Raw genomic sequence first — 21974 nt, 5'->3', positions numbered from 1 at the left:
TGCACATACCCTTATAAGTTGAAGTTTCAGAATGTTATAACTTATTATATCCTGAACAGTTTTTTTTTTTTTTATGAACAGTCAAGGTTTTCAGGTTGAAGTAAAAAAAAGTCTGTGTTTAGAGTTTTAAAGAATAAAATGTTGAAAAATTATGTAATTCTTGAGTATATCACTCAATGGTGCTTATAAACGTGAAAAATCTGATCTTTAATATGCTTCAATATACTCAAGAACGGGGCCACAGACATCACACATGGGGTCCCAAACAGCGCACAGGAGGCAGAGACAGCGCACAGGGGCCCTGCGCGCTGTCTCTTCCCCCCTTGCGTGCTGCCTGGGGCCTCGTGTGCTGCCTGGGGCCTCGTGTGCTGCCTGGGGCCCCATTCCCTGTCTCTGCCCCGTGTGCTGCCAGGGACTCCGTGTGCTGCCTGGTGCCCCATTCCCTGTCTCTGCCCCGTGCGCTGCCTGGGGCCCCGTGCGCTGCCTGGGGCCCTGTGTTCTGCATGGGGCCCCTGTACGTTGCCTGGGGCCCTTGTGCGCTGCCTTGGGCTGCTTGGGGCCCCGTGGGCTGCCTGATCTACAGCAGCTGGGGTATATTCTGACCTGGAGGGGTATAAACTGGACTAGTCCAATTTGTACCCCGGGGTATAGTTTGGGCTAGGCCAGAATATACCCGGGGTATAATCTGGCCCAGAGGGGTATAAACTGGAATAGTCCAATTTATACCCCGGGTTATAGTTTGGGCTAGGCCAGAATATACCCGGGGTATAATCTGGCCTAGGCCACTTTAACCCCGGGTATATTCTGGGTGGGGGGTTAAACTGGCCTGTTACACCGGGACAACTCCTTTTAGGGTTAAGTACCTTTTAATTCCACTCATCCCTGTAAATGACGACATGATGTAATTTCATGGTGAATTCTTATTCCTTTATTTATATATCTATAGTCATCAGCGCATTGTCTTTACTGAGTTATTATAAGACACAGTGCATATGGTAGAATTGCTCAAATCTACAACTATCCCAAAAGTTATAAAAGAAAATATATTCAGAAATATATATCATCAAGCCATAAATCACCCACGGTTAGTAATACACAGCAATATTAAAATGTGTGAACCTCCAACACCACACAATAAATAGATGATAGATGTGAACCTGCCAGTGACCCACAGTAGATCTATGGAGAACTGATAGAATATATTTCTATAAGATTATGTAGAAGGACTAATACCATGCATTGCAACTAAACCAAAATAAATTTATATATTAAAAAAAAAAATAAAAAAAAATAAAAATGAAATAGCGCCACTTGTCCATGTGGCTGTGCATGGTATTGCAGCCATATAATGTAGATGATGCAAAACAAACCATAACCTTACAATCCAAACTATGCATCAAACCACTTTACTAAACTTAGAAAAAAAAAAAATCCTATGTAGATAGGGGTAGCTGTGTCAGACTTGTGACAAGACCTCCATCACCACTGCCTTCCTTATCGGTCCTAGCAAACCCACTTTTAGGATTTAGTGACCCATGCCTCTTTCCACAGCACTTGGGCCACACTAAAATCAGACACTAATCCCTCTACAGCTAGCCATATAACATAACCACCCCAAAAGCATAAGGGTGAAAAACAGACTTTTCCATTGAAGTCAAAGAAGACCTGTAGTCTTTCCAATAGGTTGTGTAACTGCACTACTGTCCTAGGTAGAAATTGAATGTTATCCTAGATATCTGACCTCAATAGCTGTATGTTAAAGGAGTTATCTGGGGTTTTAAAAAGTTGCCGAAGAGCAAACAAAAAATAACCTTTGTCACTAGTTATGAGCGAGTGTGCTGGGATAAGGCGTTATCATGCTCTGGTGCTAATGGAGCAGCTCGGAGTGCTTGAATACTATGCTCGAGTGGCTGGGCTGTTCGACAGCCATAACAAATGCAAGGACTCCCTGTTTGTTAGGCAGCCCCTGCATGTGTTGTCTGTCGAACAGCTGCGGGACTCGCATATATTATTCGAGAACGCCGAGATGCTCCATTAGCACCCGAGCATGACAACAACCTTATCGGAGCACACTCGCTCATCACTAACTCTCACCCATTAGGGGTATGTGAGGAAACTAGAGGAGTTCTCCTAAAAAACACGTTTAAAACTACTCAAAAACGTGGGCGTTTCGACTCAAGTTTCTGTTCCCAAAATAATTAGCACATAGACTGTGTGTGCACATGTCCCAAGGGGGGATCTCTTCTCTTCCCGCTTTCTGGGGAGGCGTGTGCTAATGCTTGACTGACAGTTCACACCAGCAGACACTGTGCGCCGCCTCTCCGGACTGGACCCTCTCTGAGGCTACAGGTGGATAAAGCTTCTTCTCTGTAGGATCAGACGATGACAGACAATTGACACTGGTTGGATGTGGAGTGAACAGAGCGCTCCAGCCAGCGGCACTGCATCGCTCACTAAGACCATTGACCCCCTGCCCATGTTCAGACGGCAGGGGTGGCCAATAATCTAGGCACCAAGCAGGAAACAATTCTATTAAAAATCCCTCCATTCTTGAAGACAGAGGATTTACTTTCTTATCCCAGACAGTTCCTTTAAGGATGTTTTAAAACCAGTGACCGTTTATAAAGGAGCTACGATGGCTATTGCAGATCCAATTTTGCAGAGAGTACTAATTAACCTACATCAGACCCAATTAACTTCCAGCATATTTTTTTTTTACAGCAATACAGAAATCCCTTTGCCTTCCATCCGTTATTAAATTATCATGAGAATGGAATCTATAAAGAGATCGTTATAAGGATTGTCAAATGTCATAATAAAACCCAAGGAGGGTCCAGGATCCATCGCCCAGTAGAAAACATTACAGGGACAGCCCAATAGTGTGAATAGGAACAATGTAATTCTTTATCTCCCCTGGGGTGGCGCTGTAGAGAAATTCTACACTTGCGTCTGGGTTTTGTACTAGATGCCTGGCGGTCCCAGCAACAGGACAATCTGTGGTCTGTCTGACAATAGACCCCTCTAACAAAAAAGGAATCGTCTAAAGTAAAGTGTTCCTGTAGGGAGAAAATTATTTGATAGCATTGTTTTTCAAATAATACAAATTTAAAGTGAAAGTGGATATACCCTACTGAAGATTGTGTTTGGTTTTCAGGGTTTAAAGTTGATTAAACAGCAGTGAAACATTTGATCAAAATGAAAGGAGAATGCCTAAATTTTGGTCAAATATCTAAATTAAAGATTTTTTATTTTATTTATTTATTAATAGTGTATGAACCCCCACCAATACTAAACAACTGGAAATTTGGGGGAATTCTCCTTTAAGCAATCAGAATATTCACTGTTAATATAAAAAAGATCACCCAGAAAAAGTATACAAAAAAAAAGTGTAGCTTAAGAAGAATCTTTGTATACAAATATATATTCCTTGTATCTGTAGAAAAGGAAAAGCCGTCGCTCCGACTCATCAAATAAAACACTGCGAAATGTTGGACAACTTTGGACACTTTTGAAAGTTTTACGACAATCCTGGCCAGCTCTGACAACTTTTTAAGAAAGTGGAAAGAGCTCATCAGGGAGGTGCAACAAATGCCAATAATTTACTCCACAAAAGTGGCATGAATTACAGCAGTTGTATAGTCAGGGAGGACGCACGGCGGAGGAAAAATGCAGCAAATAGAGGCAGAAACCTGGGAACGAATTTGGCGCATCTTACTAAAGCACACTTTATCCAGATCGGCGTGCTAAAGGCCAGACTTGATGAATTGGGGAAAATGGTATATAGTACGAATACAGAGGAGAGTCCATAGCTTCCAAATTTTGGCACACAGGAGAACGGTAACGCGGATCTGATGCAGTCTGATTCATAGCCTTCATTGATTTAGGATTTATGGGTGAGAGGTTTTCTTCAATACAGGGAAATCTAAGGAAGATTAAGAAAAAAAAAAAAAAAAAAAAAGTGTTAAGTGACATGGACTCAGGGACATTTTTACTTTTGACCTAAAAGCATGTACCGTATCTTGGATTTAAATAAAGCATCTTTGTAATAGTGTTTCATTAAAAATGTTGGCCGGTGTCTTCATCATTCAAGTATCATGGAACATAGCATGCAAAATATGATACCAGTGAGCATGCCTGATAGAGACCTTAAAGGGGTTGTCTGGCCTTGCGTGCTGCGAGGATTCTCCGGGGCCGGCAGTCATGTGGCCACAAGTATGCGATTTGCATACTTCCAGCAACATTCAGACTTATCCGGCCTCACTTAATTCACTTGCACTGAGTGAGGCTGCATCTATCTAGTCAGCACGAGGTGCAAATCACATACTTGATGTCATGTGCCTGCCGCCAAAGAAACCTCATAGAATGCAGTGCACACGGTGCAGGGAGTCCCAAGTCTGCAGTCCCATACAATCACTACAGACTTGTAGCCTAAGGTCAGACAACCACTTTAGTCCTTAGCATTCTTCTTGTAGACCATTTTCCAAGCTGATTCATGACCAGATAAATGTACAGCTTTGATGTGGTCATAAATCATACAGGATCGGTCAGCTCTCCTGTGTGGTGTAGTATATAGAGGAGGTGTCCCATGCAGTGTAGTAAATACAATTGTGAGCAAAAGTTTACATACCCCCTGCAGAATTTTTGCTTTCTTGGCCTTTTTTCAGAGAATATGAATGGTAACACCCAAACTTTCTCCACTCATGGTTAGTGGTTGGGTGAAGCCATTTATTGTCAATCTACTGTGTTTTTTTCTTTTTCAATCATAATGACAACCCAAAACATCCAAATGACCCTGATCAAAAGTTCACATACCCTGGTGATTTGGGCCTGATAACATGCACAGAAGTTGACACAAATGGGTTTGAATGGTTACTAAAGGTAACATCCTCACCTGTGACCTGTTTGCTTGTAATCAGAGTGTGTGTGCATACAAGCTGAGTGAGCTTCTGGGATCCAGACAGACTTAACCCCTTCCCGACCTGTGACGCCACGTAGGCGTCATGAAAGTCGGTGCCAATCCGACCTGTGACGCCTATGTGGCGTCATGGAGGGAGCGCGTCCCTGCAGATCGGGTGAAAGGGTTAACTCCAATTTCACCCAACCTGCAGGGACAGGAGTGGTGCTTCAGCCCAGGGGGGGTGGCTTTGCCCCCCACATGGCTACGATCGCTCTGATTGACTGTTGAAAGTGAAACAGTCAATCAGAGCAATTTGTAATATTTCACCTATGAAACTTGGTGAAATATTACAATCCAGCCATGGCCGATGCTGTAATATCATCGGCCATGACTGGAGACTGCAATCTGCCCCCTCCACCGTCTGACAGCGGCGATCTGCCGGCGCTGTTGGTCTTTCCTCCCCTCTGTTCTGTGCTCCGCTGCCTTCCTCTCCCCTCCATTCTGTCCGGCGCCCACCTGCTGTCCGAGCCCACCCCCCGTACCTCCGGAGTCCCGGGGTCCCTCCAGGTGTTCGTCCTGCATCTAGGATGGGCGCCACCATCTTCCAAAATGGCAGGCTCATGCGCAGTGCGCCCGCCGAATCTGCCGGCCGGCAGATTCATTACAGGTACATTTTGATCTCTGTGATAACCTATTACAGTGATCAAAATAAAAAAAATAGTTAATAAAGCCCCCCTTATCACCCCCATAGGTAGGGAAAATAATGAAATAAATAAAATATTTATTTTTATTTTTCCACTAGGGTTAGGGTTAGAACCAGGGTTAGAACTAGGGTTAGGGCTGAGGTTAGGGCTGAGGTTAGGGCTAGGGTTGCAATTAGGGTTAGGGTTAGAATTAGGCTATGTGCACACGGTGCGGATTTGGCTGTGGATCACGCTTACAGTACCATGTAAACCTATGGAAAACCAAATCCTCTGTGCCCATGGTGCGGAAAATACCGTGCGGAAACGCTGCGTTGTATTTTCCGCAGCATGTCAATTTTTTGTGTGGATTCCGCAGCGTTTTACACCCGTTCCTCAATAGGAATCCGCAGGTGAAATCCGCACAAAAAAAAAAACAACTAATTTTTCATTCAAAAAGTCAAATGGCGCTCCTTCCATTCCGAGCCCTGTCGTGCGCCCAAACAGTGATTCCCACCCACATATGGGGTATCAGCGTACTCAGGACAAACTGGACAACAACTTTTGGGGTCCAATTTCTCCTGCTACCCTTGTGAAAATAAAAAATTGTGGACTAAAAAATAATTTTTGAGGAACAAAAAATGATTTTTTATTTTCATGGCTCTGCGTTATAAACTTCTGTGAAGCACTTGGGGGACCAAAGTGCTCATCACACATCTAGATGAGTTCCTTGGGGGGGGTCTAGTTTCTAAAATGGTGTCAGTTGTGGGGGAGTTCAAATGTTTAGGCACACAGGGGCTCTCCAAACAAGACATAGTGACCACTAACGATTGGAGCTAATTTTTCATTCAAAAAGTCAAATGGCGCTCCTTCCCTTCCGAGCCTTGCCGTGTGCCCAAACAGTGGATTATCCCCACATGTGAGGTATTGGTGTACTCAAGAGAAATTTCCCAACACATTTTATGATCCATTTTATCCTGTAGCCCTTGAGAAAATGAAAAAATTGAGGCTAAAGGAATTTTGTGAAAAAAAAAAAAAAAGTACTTTTTCATTTTTACGGATCAATTTGTGAAGCACCTGGGGGTTCAAAGTGCTCACTATGCATCTAGATAAGTTCCTTGGGGGGTTTAGTTTCCAAAATGGGGTCACTTGTGGGTGAGCTCCAATCTTTAGGCACACAGGGGCTCTCCAAACGCGACAGTGTCAGCTAAAGAGTAGAGCCAATTTTTCATTCAAAAAGTCAAATGGCGCTCCTTCCATTCCGAGCCCTGTCGTGCGCCCAAACAGTGATTCCCACCCACATATGGGGTATCGGCGTACTCAGGACAAATTGTACAACAACTTTCGGGGTCCAGTTTTTCCTTTTACCCTTGGGAAAATAAAACAATTGTTGCTAAAAGTTCATTTTTGTGACTAAAAAGTTAAATGTTCATTTTTTCCTTCCATGTTGCTTCTGCTGCTGTGAAACACCTGAAGGGTTAACAAACTTCTTGAATGTGGTTTTGAGCACCTTGAGGGGTGCAGTTTTTAGAATGGTGTCACTTTTGGGTATTTTCAGCCATATAGACCCCTCAAACTGACTTCAAATGTGAAGTGGTCCCTAAAAAAAAAAATGGTTTTGTAAATTTTGTTTTAAAAATGAGAAATCGCTGGTCAAATTTTACCCCTTATAACTTCCTAGCGAAAAAAAAATTTGTTTCCAAAATTATGCTGATGTAAAGTAGACATGTGAAAAATGTTATTTATTAACTATTTTGTGTCACATAACTCTGGTTTAACAGAGTAAAAATTCAAAATTTGAAAATTGCAAAATTTTCAAACTTTCCGCCAAATTTCCATTTTTTCACATATAAACGCAAAAATTATCGACCTAAATTTACCATTAACATGAAGCTCAATATGTAACGAAAAAACAATCTCAGAATCGCTAGGATCCGTTGAAGCGTTCTTGAGTTATTACCTCAAAGGGACACTGGTCAGAATTGCAAAAAATGGCAAGGTCATTAAGGTCAAAATAGGCTGAGTCATGAAGGGGTTAATCTTTCTGGATTGTGAGTCATAGGCCGGGATCACACATGCGAGAAATACGTCCGAGTCTCGCGTGGTAATATCCAGCATTGCCGCCATCTCTCAGGAGCGGAGAGTGCGGCCGCATAGCAATACATGCTGCCGCACGCTCCGCTCCACAGAGACGGCGGCAATGCCGGGTATTACCATGCGAGACTCGGACGTATTTCTCAAGTGTGATCCCGGCCATAGGGAAAGCAAAATAATTGTCAATGGATCTACGTGAAAAGGTAGGCGAACTGTATAAAACAAGGGATACAAAAAGATATCCAAGGAATTGATCATGCCAGTCAGCTACGTTCAAACTGTGGTTAACAAATGGATAATCAGGGGCTCTGTAAAATCAAAACCACGGTGGAGGTAGACCAACAAAAAGGTCATCCACAACTGCCAGAAAAATTGTTCTGGATGCAAAGAAAAACCCACAAACAACATCAGCTAAAATACTGGACTCTCTGAAAACTAGCGGTGTGGCCGCTTCAAGATTCACAATAAGGAGGCACTTGAAGAAAACTGGGCTGTGTGGTCAAGTCGACAGAAGAAAGCCATTACTGAGCAAATGCCACAAAGTATCTCACCTACAATATGCAAAATAGCACAGACACAAGCCTCAAAACTTCTGGAACAAGTAATTTGGAGGGACGAGGCTAAAATTGAACTTTTTGGCCACAACCGTAAGAGGTCATCAAGGCCTATGATGAAAGGAACACCATTCCTACTGTAAAGCATGGAGGTGGATCGCTGATGTTTTGGGGATGTGTGAGCTACAAAGGCACAGGAAACTTGGTCAAAGTTGAAGGAAAGATGAATGCAGCACGTTATCAACAAATACTGGAGGTAAATTTGCAATCATCAGCCCGAAAGCTGCGCATGGGACATACTTGGACGTTCCAACATGACAACAATCCAAAGTACAAGGCCAAGTCAACCTGTCATTGGCTACAGCAGACCAAAGTGAAGGTTCTGGAGTGGCCATCTCAGTCTCCTGACCTCAATATCATTGAGCCACTCTGGGGAGATCTCAAGTGCGCAGTTCATGCTTGACAGCCCAGGAATTTACAGGAACTGGAGACTTTTTTTGCCAAGAAGAGTGGGCAGCTTTACCAGCTGAGAAAATAAAGAACCTCATCCACAACTACCACAAAAGATTTCAAGCTGTCATTGATTTAGAGGGGGCAATACACGGTATTAAGAAATGGGGTATGTAAACTTTTGATCAGGGTCATTTGGATGTTTTGGGTTGTCACTATGATTTAAAAAGAGAAAACACAGTAGTTTGACAATAAATGGCTTCACCCAACGACTAACCATAAGTGGAGAGAATGTTTTGGTGTTAATCATATCCTCTAAAAAAAGGCCAAGAAAGCAAAAATTCTGCCGGGGTATGTAAACTTTTGAGGAGGTGTCCCGTGCGGTGCAGTATATAGAGGAGGTGTCAGCTCTTCACAAGTCAATTTTAGGAGATATTTGCATTTCCCATGGATAAACATTTTGGCCACTTACAATTCTTACAAGCCACAACATGTACATTTCGATCTACACTTATTCCTGCAAAACGGAGGTCGTAAGGACGATATACTCACTAGATGGATTTCTGGGTCTGGAGGCAGCCACTGGGACAGACAGCTTCACTGATATGAGCCTGGATTAGGGTATGATCCAGGGGCTCCAGAATATGGAGCAGATGGCCCCCACTGACCAGGAGGCACAGCACCCCATGGTACAGATGATGCAGCACCAGGAGTAGGAAATTGACTGGAGGCTGGGTATGGCAAATTTTGGTTTGTTGGATATTGACCACCCTGTGATCCCCATTGATTAGAACCCCAAGACCCACCCTGACCAGGACCTGCAGGACCTGACTGACCATAAGGAGAAGAATAAGGCCCTCCTGCGGAGGGACCTTGTCCTGGAGCACTTGGATAAGGCTGACTTGGTGCTCCAGATGGATTGGAATAGGGACCAGCAGGCCCTGAAGGATACTGAGCTGCGGGGTATTGCCCAGGTGCATTAGGATATTGCCCAGAGGAAGCCCCTGGTTGTGGCCCAGTGGGCACTCCTGCATAAGGGCCAGTAGGTTGTGAAGAGAATGGTGCATTTGGTGCAGTTGGTTGCTGTCCAGCAGGAGCTCCTGGATATGGCCCAGTAGGTCCTGAAGAATATGGGGCATTTGGTGCAGAAGGCTGTTGTCCAGGTGCAACGCCTGAGTAAGGCCCAGCAGGGCCTGAAGGTGCACTTGGTGCTCCTGGCTGAGGTCCAGATGGGTATGGCTGTGATGGTGCTCCAGCTGGATATGGTTGTGATGGTGCTCCTGGCTGAGGTGCAGATGGATATGGTTGCGAAGGTGCTCCTGGCTGTGGACCAGATGGATATGGATGCGTTGGGGCTCCTGGCTGAGGTCCAGATGGATATGGTTGTGAGGGTGCTCCAGGCTGTGGACCAGATGAATATGGGTGCGTTGGGGCTCCTGGCTGAGGTCCAGATGGATAAGGTTGTGAAGGTGCTCCAGGCTGTGGACCAGATGGGTATGGGTGCGTTGGTGCAGATGGCTGAGATCCACCACTAGAATATGGTCCACCCCCTTGACCTTGTCCATAAGGTGTGAAACCAGGGGCAGAAGGAGCACTTGGATTTGCACCCCAAGGGTTTGATCCAGACCAGCCACCAGGTTGGTGACTATTCTGTGGGTTGCTTATTTTCTGAGATTTTGCAGCATTATCCGATAAAGCATCTGACAACTATACAGAGAAATAAGACATAAGAGTTACATAAAGCAAACACCAAGTACAATATCACTGCCAATCAATCACTTCTGTGCTTCTCAATGTTTGTTTTTTTGTTTTTGTTTTTTTTTTTAAGGCCAAGTACCCAACACCAGCCCACCATTTCTTCAGGGCATTCCTGACTCCCGGACCAGTAACTAATGTTAAAGGAGCTGTATTTAAAATAAAATACACATTTATTTTGGGATATTGGGTCATAAAGTCTATAAAATGTCAAGAAAGATGGCAGCTTCTTTACTAAGGGATGAGACAATAATTTTGTATCTGTTATTTCACTTACCGAAAAGTCATCTGTTCCAGACATTGTGCTGAAAGACACAAGGAAAAGAGACAAAATATCATTGATAAGTTTTACTCTGACATTTTACTTTGTATAATAACACTACCGTTCAAAAGTTTAGGGTCACTTAGAAATGTCCTTATTGTTGAAAGGAAAGCACAGTTTTTTCCAATCCAATGAAGCTAACATTACATGATTCAGAAATACACTCTATACATTGTTAATGTGGTATATGACTATTCTATCTGCAGTCGTCTGGTTTGTAATGCAATATGTTCATAGGTGTATAGAGGACTATTTCCAACAACCATCACTCCAGTGTTCTTATGGTACTTTGTGTTTGCTAACTGTGTAAGAAGGCTAATGGATGGTTAGAATACCCTTGAAAACCCTTATGCAAGTATGTTAGCACAGCTGAAAACGGTTTGGCTGATAAGAACCTATAAACCCGACCTTCCTTTGAGCTAGTTGAGAAACTGGAGCATTACATTTGTTTGTTCCATTAAACTCTCAAAATGGCCACAAAAAAAAAAAAATAAAATAAATAAATAAAAATGAACTTTCATGTGAAACGTCTATTTTTGTTCTTAGAAATTAAGGCTATGCCATTCAAGAAATTGCCAAGAAACTGAAGATTTCCTACAATGGTGTGTACTACTCCCTTCAGAGGAGAGCACAAACAGGCTCTAACCAGAGTAGAAAGAGAAGTGGGAAGCCCCGCTGCACAACTGAGCAACAAAACAAGTACATTAGAGTCTGTACTTTGAGAAATCGACGCCTCACAGGTCCTCAACTGGCAGCTTCATTAAATAGTACACGCAAAACGCCAGTGTCAACGTCTACAGTGAAGAGGCGACTCCGGGATGCTGGCCTTCAGGGCAGAGTGGCAAAGAAAAAGCCATATCTGAGACTGCCTAATAAAAGGAAAAGATTAATATGGGCAAAACAACATTGGGGAAAAAGTGTTATGGACAGACGAATCCAAGTTTGAGACGTTTGGATCACACAGAAGAACATTTGTGAGCTGCAGAACAACTGAAAAGATGCTGGAAGAGTCTGACGCCATCTGTCAAGCATGGTGGAGGTAATGTGATGGTCTGGGGTTGCTTGATGCTGGTAAAGTGAGAGATTTGTACAAGGTAAAAGGGATATTGAATAAGGAAGGCTATCACTCCATTTTGCAACGCCATGCCATACCCTGTGGACAGCGCTTGATTGGAGCCAATTTCACCCTACAACAGGACAATGACCCAATGCACACCTCCAAATTATGCGAGAACTATTTAGGGAAGAAGCAGGCAGCTGGTATTCTATCTGTAATGGAGCGGCCAGCGCCGTCACCAGATCTCAACCCCATTGAGCTGTTGTGGGAGCAGCTTAACTGTATGGTGAGCAAAAAGTGCCCATCAAGCCAAACCAACTTGTGGGAGGGGCTTCTGGAAGCATGGGGGGAAATTTGGCCAGATTACCTCAGCAAATGAACTGCTAGAATGCCAAAGGTCTGCAATGCTGTAATTGCTGCAAAGGTAGCATTCTTTGACAAAAGCAAAGCTTGAAGGAGAAGATTATTTCAAATACAAATTTCTTTTTCTTTTTGAACCTTGTCAATGTCTGGACTAGATTTTCAATTCTTTGGCAACCAATTTGATTAATAAAAGTATGAGTTTTCATGGAAAACACAAAATTGTCTGGGTGACCCTAAACTTTTGAACAGTAAATGATTTTTATTTATTTTTTTGTGGAGTTGCGCCTACTGTTTGTGTTGGGGGATACTCGTTTGGCACAGGATTAATGTAGTCAGGCATGGTTTTTCACACATAAATCAGTCCATATGGTTTATTTTATACAGCTTAAACCGCATCGTAAGCCGGGTTGCACATCACCGGCTTACACATAGTCCATTATTTCATCACATATGAACATATCACGACCACCAGTCTGTTCATGCAGAAGATAAACTTCTCTGCCGAATATTACAATCCCCCTTGTCCGGGGTTACCTTCCAGGAGCTCCGCTCCTCACACTGACTCCTTGTCAGTCCTGGCTTCGCCAACACAGATGCCGTCCCAGGCTCTGTAGGTACACGGTCTCTCCAGGTGCTTCCAGGAAGTCTCCACTCACAGGAGCTTCCAACACAGACCGTCCACGGTCTCTCCAGGAAGTCTCCACTCACAGGAGCTTCCAACACAGACCGTCCAGGTCCACAGTCTCTCCAGGAAGTCTCCACTCACAGGAGCTTCCAACACAGACCGTCCAGGTCCACGGTCTCTCCAGGTGCTTCCAGGAAGCCTCCACTCACAGGAGATTGCAACGCAGACCTGACCTCTTCCAGGACCTACAGTACAGACCATTCAGGTCCAAACACTCAACCATGTGACCCACATCCTGGTCACATTATGAAGCTTTAACCACCCCCACATGTGGGAGGTGTGTGTGGCTAGTTTGACCTGCCCAGCTCTCAAAACTCGCCCTGCCATCCTCCCTCTAAAACAACAGAATTACTTGTGGGACTATAGGTCCCAGAACAACCTTAATTCAGGCTGACAAGTGCAGAGTGTCTTCCTCTGCGACACACATACCGGCCATTCACAATAATACCGGACTTTGACTCATCACCACAGCTACGCCTGCGATTACTATGCATTCCTATGGCAGCAATACGCCTCCATGCGTATTCTGAAGAGATCATGCACACCCCCTACCTGTGACAGGGGTCACTGCACCACAGAAAAAAAAAAATAAAAATTATATATATATATATATTTTATCTCTCTATCGTCATCTGTATCCATTAGCTTCTAACCCTAAAATTTCCTTCTTTCACCAGTGGTTTGCAAAACGTTTGAGTGTCAGGTTTGGGTGTAGTTCTGTACAAAATGTCAAATATTCAGGTGTGTACGAACGATCTAAGCATAAATGCAGTGACGTCAGTAACAGAAGACACTGGAAGAAACTTTTAGGTCACCAAGAAAATTAATGAAAAAACAAAAATGACTGCTAGACTCAGTGCTAAGTTTCAAGATGTCACTGCTTCCTTAGCTTTAGGTTCCCCTATGGACACCCTATACAACAATATCTGCTGGCTGGTTAAACACTCCATAGATAAGATTTTAGGACGACTTAACAATAGGGGGCACTGCGGTCTTTTCAGCACTGGTAGGAGCAAAGCCTGCAGGGTCATGGTTGGTGTTTCTACAGAGGATGAATTGACATGGTAGTGTCCAAACTAGTAATCTTCCTGCATCCCATGACATGATTAGGAGGCATTATGTGGCTAGAATAAAAGGAAACCACCACCAAGACAAGACTGCATTTAAAGAGAAGGTTCAGATGTAAAACCTGTCCAAAATGTGAAAAACACGGCTGCTTTCTTCCCAGTACAGAGCCACCCACGTCTAGGTTTTGTGTTGTATTGCTGGTCTCATTCACTCCAATGGAGCTGAACTGCAGTTCCACACCCAACCCATGGACAGGGGTGGTGCTGTTTTTTGGAAGAAATCAGTCTTGTTGTTTTCCAGCCTTTAATAGAACTGATTTCATTAAACAGCGCCATGCATGGTTTCTGTGGGTGCCACCTTTTAGCTTCGGTCCATAGGTAGGGGATCAGAAGGGGATTCAAAAGTGGCTGCCAAAAGCAAAACCATGAACTAGAAGCGATTTGGAAAAATGAGGCTAGCAATCTTTTATATGCGGATGCTCCTCAGACAGCCTGGCCACACAGTGCCCAGGCCGAAAATGGGGGCTCAGTACTGCACAAAGAAAGAGGGGGCATCTGTTATCACGGTTAAAATAGACACGACATCATGGCTCCTTCCAGCCTGTTTGCTGCCCATGCTAAGTGGAGCGTTTTAAGAGCTTGTCCAGATGACTGTAAAACTTGATGACTGTAAAACTTGGTGCTATCTGCCATTTTGCAAGATAGTACTCGTACACGTTATTCTCTGGAGCCGGGCACATGTCTCATTTGTTCCTCAAACCCACCCCCCACAAAAAAAAAAAAAAAGACAGCATTGAATTTTATCCAATTATTGGACCGCACTCGGTCATTCAGATCTATGGGTCCATGGAAGAAATTAGACTGCACTCTTATGACATCCAAGTGCAGTTTGATTTTCACAGTGACAGAAGGAGAAGATGGGGATCCGACACCATGTAAAAACCGAACTGATTCTCAAATGAGATCAAAATGGTTGTGTGACCCCAGCCTGATCCACATGAGCCGCCGACTTTGTGTCACAATAATATTGCAAGTACAAATTCCATCACTAGGGGGAGCCACTGAGAACATGCTGTATATAGGATATTCTGACTGCTGGGCTCCCCCACTAAGCCTGTCTAGGGGTGGGACGTGCAGAGGTCAGCTGGGACTACCAAAGACAAATACAATAAGTTTTCAAGGCAGCTGAGATTTCCAGTGCAACACATCTGAAGAAATATGCCACATCTGCCCATAATAATTTTACTTCTAGAGCAAAAACATATTCTGCAATACTTTACAAATCAGGCTGGCCACCACAATCTGACATTTTTGCCATGATATGTGCACTCGTTTAGTATTTGCAGCAGATTTTTTTTGCAGAGTGTTGGCAGGAAAAAACGCTGAGTAAAATCCTATTAATTTTAATGAGTGAAAGACGCTGCTAGAATTCACATTCTGCGGATTTAACCCCTTCACCCCCGAGGGAGGTTTGCACGTTAATGACCGGGCCAATTTTTACAATTCTGACCACTGTCCCTTTATGAGGTTATAACTCTGGAACGCTTCAACGGATACCAGTGATTCTGACATTGTTTTATCGTGACATATTGTACTTCATGATAGTGGTAAAAATTCTGTGATAGTACCTGCGTTTATTTGTGAAAAAAATGGAAATTTGGCGAAAATATTGAAAATTTCGCAATTTTCCAACTTTGAATTTTTATGCAATTAAATCACAGAGATATGTCACACAAAATACTTAAGTAACATTTCCCACATGTCTACTTTACATCAGCACAATTTTGGAACCAAAATTTTTTTTTGTTAGGGAGTTATAAGGGTTAAAAGTTGACCAGCAATTTCTCATTTTTACAACACCATTTTTTTTTTTTTTAGGGACCACATCTCATTTGAAGTCATTTTGAGGGGTCTATATAATAGAAAATACCCAAGTGTGACACCATTCTAAAAACTGCACCCCTCAAGGTGCTCAAAACCATATTCAAGAAGTTTATTAACCCTTCTGGTGCTTCACAGGAATTTTTGGAATGTTTAAATAAAAATGAACATTTAACTTTTTTTCACAAAAAATTTACTTCAGCTCCAATTTGTTTTATTTTACCAAGGGTAACAGGAGAAAATGGACCCCAAAAGTTGTTGTACAATTTGTCCTGAGTACGCCGATACCCCATATGTGGGGGTAAACCACTGTTTGGGCGCATGACAGAGCTCGGAAGCGAAGGAGCGCCATTTCACTTTTCAATGCAAAATTGACTGGAATTGAGATGGGACGCCATGTTGCGTTTGGAGAGCCACTGATGTGCCTAAACATTGAAACCCCCCACAAGTGACACCATTTTGGAAAGTAGACCCCCTAAGGAACTTATCTAGATGTGTTTTGAGCGCTTTGACCCACCAAGGGCTTCACAGAAGTTTATAATGCAGAGCCGTAAAAATAAAACAAAAATTTTTTCCCACAAAAATTATTTTTTTAGCCCCCAGTTTTGTATTTTCCCGAGGGTAGCAGGAGAAATTGGACCCCAAAATTTGTTGTCCAAGTTGTCCTGAGTGCGATGATACACCATATGTGGGGAGAACCACTGTTTGGGCGCATGGGAGGGCTCGGAAAGGAAGGAGCGTCATTTGGAATGCAGACTTAGATGGAATGGTCTGCAGGTGTCACATTGCGTTTGCAGAGCCCCTAATGTACCTAAACAGTAGAAACCCCCCACAAGTGACCCCATTTTGGAAACTAGACCCCCCAAGGAACTTATCTAGATGTGTTGTAAGAACTTTGAACCCCCAAGTGTTTCACTACAGTTAATAACGCAGAGCCGTGAAAATAAAAAATCTTTTTTTTTTCCCACAAAAATTATTTTTTAGCCCACAGTTTTGTATTTTCCCAGGGGTAACAGGAGAAATTGGACCCCAAAGGTTGTTGTCCTATTTGTCCTGAGTACGCTGATACCCCATATGTTGGGGTAAACCCCTGTTTGGGCACACGGGAGAGCTCGGAAGGGAAGGAGCACTGTTTTACTTTTTCAACGCAGAATTGGCTGGAATTGAGATCGGACGCCATGTCGCGTTTGGAGAGCCCCTGATGTGCCGAAACAGTGGAAAACCCCCAATTATAACTGAAACCCTAATCCAAACACACCCCTAACCCTAATCCCAACAGTAACCCTAACCACACCTCTAACCCTGACACACCCCTAACCCTAATCCCAACCCTATTCCCAACCGTAAATGTAATCTAAACCCTAACCGTAAGTTTAGCCCCAACCCTAACTGTAGCCTTAACCCTAGCCCCAACCCTAACCCTAGCCCTAATGGGAAAATGGAAATAAATACATTTTTTTTATTTTTCCCTAACTAAGGGGGTGATGAAGGGGGGTTTGATTTACTTTTATAGCGAGTTTTTTAGCGGATTTTTATGATTGGCAGCCGTCACACACTGAAAGACGCTTTTTATTGCAAAAAATATTTTTTGCGTTACCACATTGAGAGCTATAAATTTTCCATATTTTGGTCCACAGAGTCATGTGAGGTCTTGTTTTTTGCGGGACGAGTTGACGTTTTTATTGGTAACATTTTTGGGCACGTCACATTTTTTGATCGCTTTTTATTCCGATTTTTGTGAGGCAGAATGACCAAAAACCAGCTATTCATGAATTTCTTTTGGGGGAGGCGTTTATACCGTTCCGCGTTTGGCAAAATTGATAAAGCAGTTTTATTCTTCGGGTCAGTACGATTACAGCGATACCTCATTTATATTATTTTTTTTTATGATTTGGCGCTTTTATACGATAAAAACTATTTTATGGAAAAAATAATTATTTTTGCATCGCTTTATTCTCAGGACTATAACTTTTATTTTTTTGCTGATCATGCTGTATGGCGGCTCGTTATTTGCGGGACAAGATGACGCTTTCAGCGGTACCATGGTTATTTATATCTGTCTTTTTGATCGCGTGTTATTCCACTTTTTGTTCGGCGGTATGATAATAAAGCGTTGTTTTTTGCCTGTTTTTTTTTTTTTTTCTTACGGTGTTTACTGAAGGGGTTAACTAGTGGGCCAGTTTTATAGGTCGGGTCGTTACGGACGCGGCGATACTAAATACGTGTACTTTTATTGTTTTTTTTATTTTATTTAGATAAAGAAATGTATTTATGGGAATAATATTTTTTTTTTTTTCCATTATTTTGGAATTTTTTTTTTATTTTTTTTTTACACATTTGGAAAAATTTTTTTTTACTTTTTTACTTTGCCCCAGGGGGGGACAATACAGATCGGTGATCTGCCAGTTTGCATAGCACTCTGACAGATCACCGATCTGAGAGAAGTGCAGGCTGCTTCACAGTGCCTGCTCTGAGCAGGCTTCTGTGAAGCCACCTCCCTCCCTGCAGGACCCGGATCCGCGGCCATCTTGGATCCGGGTCTGGAGCAGGCAGGGAAGGAGGTAAGACCCTCGCAGCAACGCGATCACATCGCGTTGCTGCGGGGGGCTCAGGGAAGCCCGCAGGGAGCCCCCTCCCTGCGCGATGCTTCCCTGCACCGCCGGCACATCGCGATCATGTTTGATCGCGGTGTGCCGGGGGTTAATGTGCCGGGAGCGGTCCGTGACCGCTCCTGGCACATAGTGCCGGATGTCAGCTGCGATAGGCAGCTGACACCCGGCCGCGCTCCCCCCGTGAGCGCGGCCGATCGTGCTGGACGTAATATTCCGTCCTTGGGAATTAGGGCCCACCCCACATGGACGGAATATTACGTCCAATGGCAGAAAGGGGTTAAAGGGAACCTATCACCCCCAAAATCGAGGGTGAGGTGAGCCCACCAGTATCAGGGGCTTATCTACAACATTCTGGAATGCTGTAGATAAGCCCCCGGTGTATCCTGAAAGATGAGAAAAAGAGGTTAGATTATACTCACCCAGGGGCGGTCCGATCCAATGGGCGTCGTGGCCCAGTCCGGGGCCTCCCATCTTCTTACAATGACGTCCTCCTCTTGTCTTCACGCTGCGTCTCCGGCACAGGCGTACTTTGTCCTGTTGAGGGAAGAGCAAAATACTGCAGTGCGCAGGCGCCTGGAAAAGGTCAGGGAGACCCAGCACCTGCGCACTGCAGAACTTTGCTCTCAACAGGGCAGACAAAGTACGCCTGTGCCGGAGCCACAGCGTGAAGACAAGAAGAGGACGTCATTGTAAGAAGATGGGAGGCCCCGGACCGCGACGCCCATCGTACCGGGACTGCCCCTGGGTGAGTATAATCTAACCTCTTTTTCTCATCTTTTAGGATACATCGGGGGCTTATCTACAGCATTCCAGAATCGATTTTGGGGTTGACAGGTTCCTTTTAAAAAAAAAAAAAAAAAACACTTTAAAAGGTTCAAATCTGCAAGGAAAGAAATAATCAGTGTGCGCATGAGATTCTAGAAATCTCATTCCTTGTGTTCAGGGCCGGCATCACCAACCGACGCACCCACTCGTCGTCAGGGACAACAGCACGCTCGCTATGGGGCTCAGTGCCAGTGCAGGCACCGCAAACTGTTTCAAATACCTCTCCATGTTCCCCACTGCATCTTCTGATTCTCTGAGGTCTCAGCGCAGAGGGAGTGATGATGTCACTACAGTGCGGCAAGACCGGATCAGCTTAGACGAGGATAGGCAAGTATTTGATTATTTATTTTTTTTAACGAATGGACTTTTATGCGGTGCCCGTAATACTGCATGGAGGACGAGGTGATGCCCGTAATACTGCATGGAGGACGAGGTGATGCCCGTAATACTGCATGGAGGACGAGGTGATGCCCGTAATACTGCATGGAGGACGAGGTGATGCCCGTAATACTGCATGGAGGACGAGGTGATGCCCGTAATACTGCATGGAGGACGAGGTGATGCCCGTAATACTGCATGGAGGACGAGGTGATGCCCGTAATACTGCATGGAGGACGAGGTGATGCCCGTAATACTGCATGGAGGACGAGGTGATGCCCGTAATACTGCATGGAGGACGAGGTGATGCCCGTAATACTGCATGGAGGACTATACTGTCCTGTCTAAAACGAGTCTGCAGTCATTCTGTGTGTCACTGAGACTTTTGAACCCTCCAGGACACGCACTGTGCGCTGCGATCATTCGCTGGTTTCTGAACTACTGAAGAATTTACAGTAGATATCACTCATGTAATGTAAGTAGTAAGTGAAATCTTATATTTAATAATCTATATTTCTCTGCTGTATATGTGCCTCATGAACTGTGGTATGTGTTATAAGGGCCTGAGCAGGTTTCATCTATATTTTCCACCACGTCACTGTATAAATTAGATTACATTTGTAGATAAGCGCAGTCCACATTATATTTATTTTAGTACGACCTATTGGAAGAGGCCAAAACACTTTTAAATCCAGAAAAGTGGAGTAAACCTATGAATTGCGCCCTTTATCTTATAGATCCAGCGCTGTGTAAGGCCGGACAAAGTCCAGGGGAAGTTGACATTTCTAAGGCTTTTCCAGTCTTTGACCTAGAGATGGCAGGGAGGGGACCGCTGCGTTATCTCTAGAGAAAAGTCTAGTATTGTTGGAGGAAAACTCTGAATTCTGACTGTAAATACAGCATGACAGGTTCTACCAGACCTGCCCGCTCCGTACCAGTCACCGCGCTGCTTAACCCTTCCAACCCCAGCACCACGCAACAAGCAGAGCAGTTGAAAGATCCATTAAATGGATGTAATGTTATCGCAGATGGCAGTGGGATATTACACCCAGTGGGTTTACAACCCGCGGCACTCCTTTTATTACAAAACTACAACTCCCAGCAACTATTAAGAAGCAGGAGGCCTATTCTTATCATAGATTGTCTTAGACCTACCAGTTTTGTTGGCAGGAGGAGCCCAGCAACAAGAAGGCAACATGGACGCCTGCAGCAGTCAATAGTGGGAGTTGTAGTCGAGCAACAGCTACAGAGTACAACAACCCATTCGGGGGTCCTAAAGCCCTTGGAAATGTAAAAATTATAAAGGGAAACTGTACACTTGGCTTTAAGCAAAGTCAGACTCTGGCAGATAACAGAGAACAAGAGATATTGTAAGCAAGTTAATAGAGATCTCACAAGTGATGATTATTAACATTATCTGCAGTATAAGAGATACCAGACAGCTCGCTTATTGGCAACCGCTTTACGTAAACCGTCATCGCTGTCCGATTCCCATATACTTCTATAACACCGCCCAAGCCTGGGGTAGTTATCTAAGGCATGGAGATACACCAATGTTAGGTCAGGCAGCAGCCTCCATGTATACCTTGTAGCCCAGCAGACAGAATACCTCTAGGACAAGCAGGGTCTCCTGGGGTCCGCAGCAGAGTCTGAGGCAGGAGAGAAAGTTCTCTGGATCCTCCCAGGAAGAGGAAGCTGCTCTCATCACCCAGCCCAGGTTCAAAGGCTGGAAATCTGAGTCACAGCCCACACCCTCCTCTAGTGGATCTCTATGTAGTGGGAGGGGAAGGCTCAGCTCATTGTGACAACACTGGACTGTTTGCTGCATTCAGGCTCCAAAGTAAAAAAAAACAACAACAACTGACTAATGCCACAATCAGACAGCCACATGTTTGCTCTTTTCTTTTTTTGCGTGGATAGAACACATACCCATTATAGTCTATGGGGCTCTTGCTTTTTTTTTTTGATCATGTTTTTGCAAAAATTCCTTTTTTGCTTCGAGTCAGATATGAAAATTAACCAATTAAGTTTATAGGATTTTTAACATTGCAATGTGTAGGGGAAGTTTTGCAATTATTATTATTACTTTTTTAAGCATATGAAAAAAATTGCTAATGAAACACTGATGGCAAATACTGAAGAAAACGGCTCCATTCTTTGTGCATGACAATAGTCACTGACGTCTGAATGAGGCCTACGGTTACTTTTGCAAGTCAGTGTGGGCCGTTTAACCCTTTAGTGACCAGATACCTCGCAACAGACTTTAAAAAAAAAAAAAAAAACTATTTTACATATCGCTGAAAAGGCTTAATTTTATTATTATTTTTTACCAAAACTAGTGCAGTTTCACAATA

The 21974-nt window shown here is 43.8% G+C and overlaps 1 protein-coding gene across 2 annotated transcripts; it reads right to left on the bottom strand.

Annotated features, from left to right (window-relative positions):
* Positions 1-3228: 3228 nt before the first annotated feature.
* On the bottom strand, positions 3229-21436 carry MAPK1IP1L (mitogen-activated protein kinase 1 interacting protein 1 like). Of its 2 annotated transcripts, none has more exons than XM_077269965.1 (4): positions 21206-21436; positions 10708-10735; positions 9228-10382; positions 3229-3922 (listed from the first exon to the last, which is right to left on the bottom strand). In XM_077269965.1, the coding sequence occupies exons 2-3, from the start codon at positions 10729-10731 to the stop codon at positions 9273-9275; spliced, it is 1134 nt and encodes a 377-aa protein (XP_077126080.1). In that variant the 5' UTR covers positions 10732-10735; positions 21206-21436; the 3' UTR covers positions 3229-3922; positions 9228-9272. The 2 variants fall into 2 exon arrangements, with proteins under 2 accessions (XP_077126080.1, XP_077126087.1); XM_077269972.1 differs by having other exon boundaries at positions 21230-21354.
* Positions 21437-21974: the final 538 nt, after the last annotated feature.

This window comes from Ranitomeya variabilis, chromosome 1 (assembly GCF_051348905.1).
Source record: "Ranitomeya variabilis isolate aRanVar5 chromosome 1, aRanVar5.hap1, whole genome shotgun sequence".
Taxonomy (NCBI): domain Eukaryota; kingdom Metazoa; phylum Chordata; class Amphibia; order Anura; family Dendrobatidae; genus Ranitomeya; species Ranitomeya variabilis.
The sequence above is the reverse complement of the archived record's forward strand: the minus strand, read 5'-3'. Positions and strand labels throughout refer to the sequence as shown.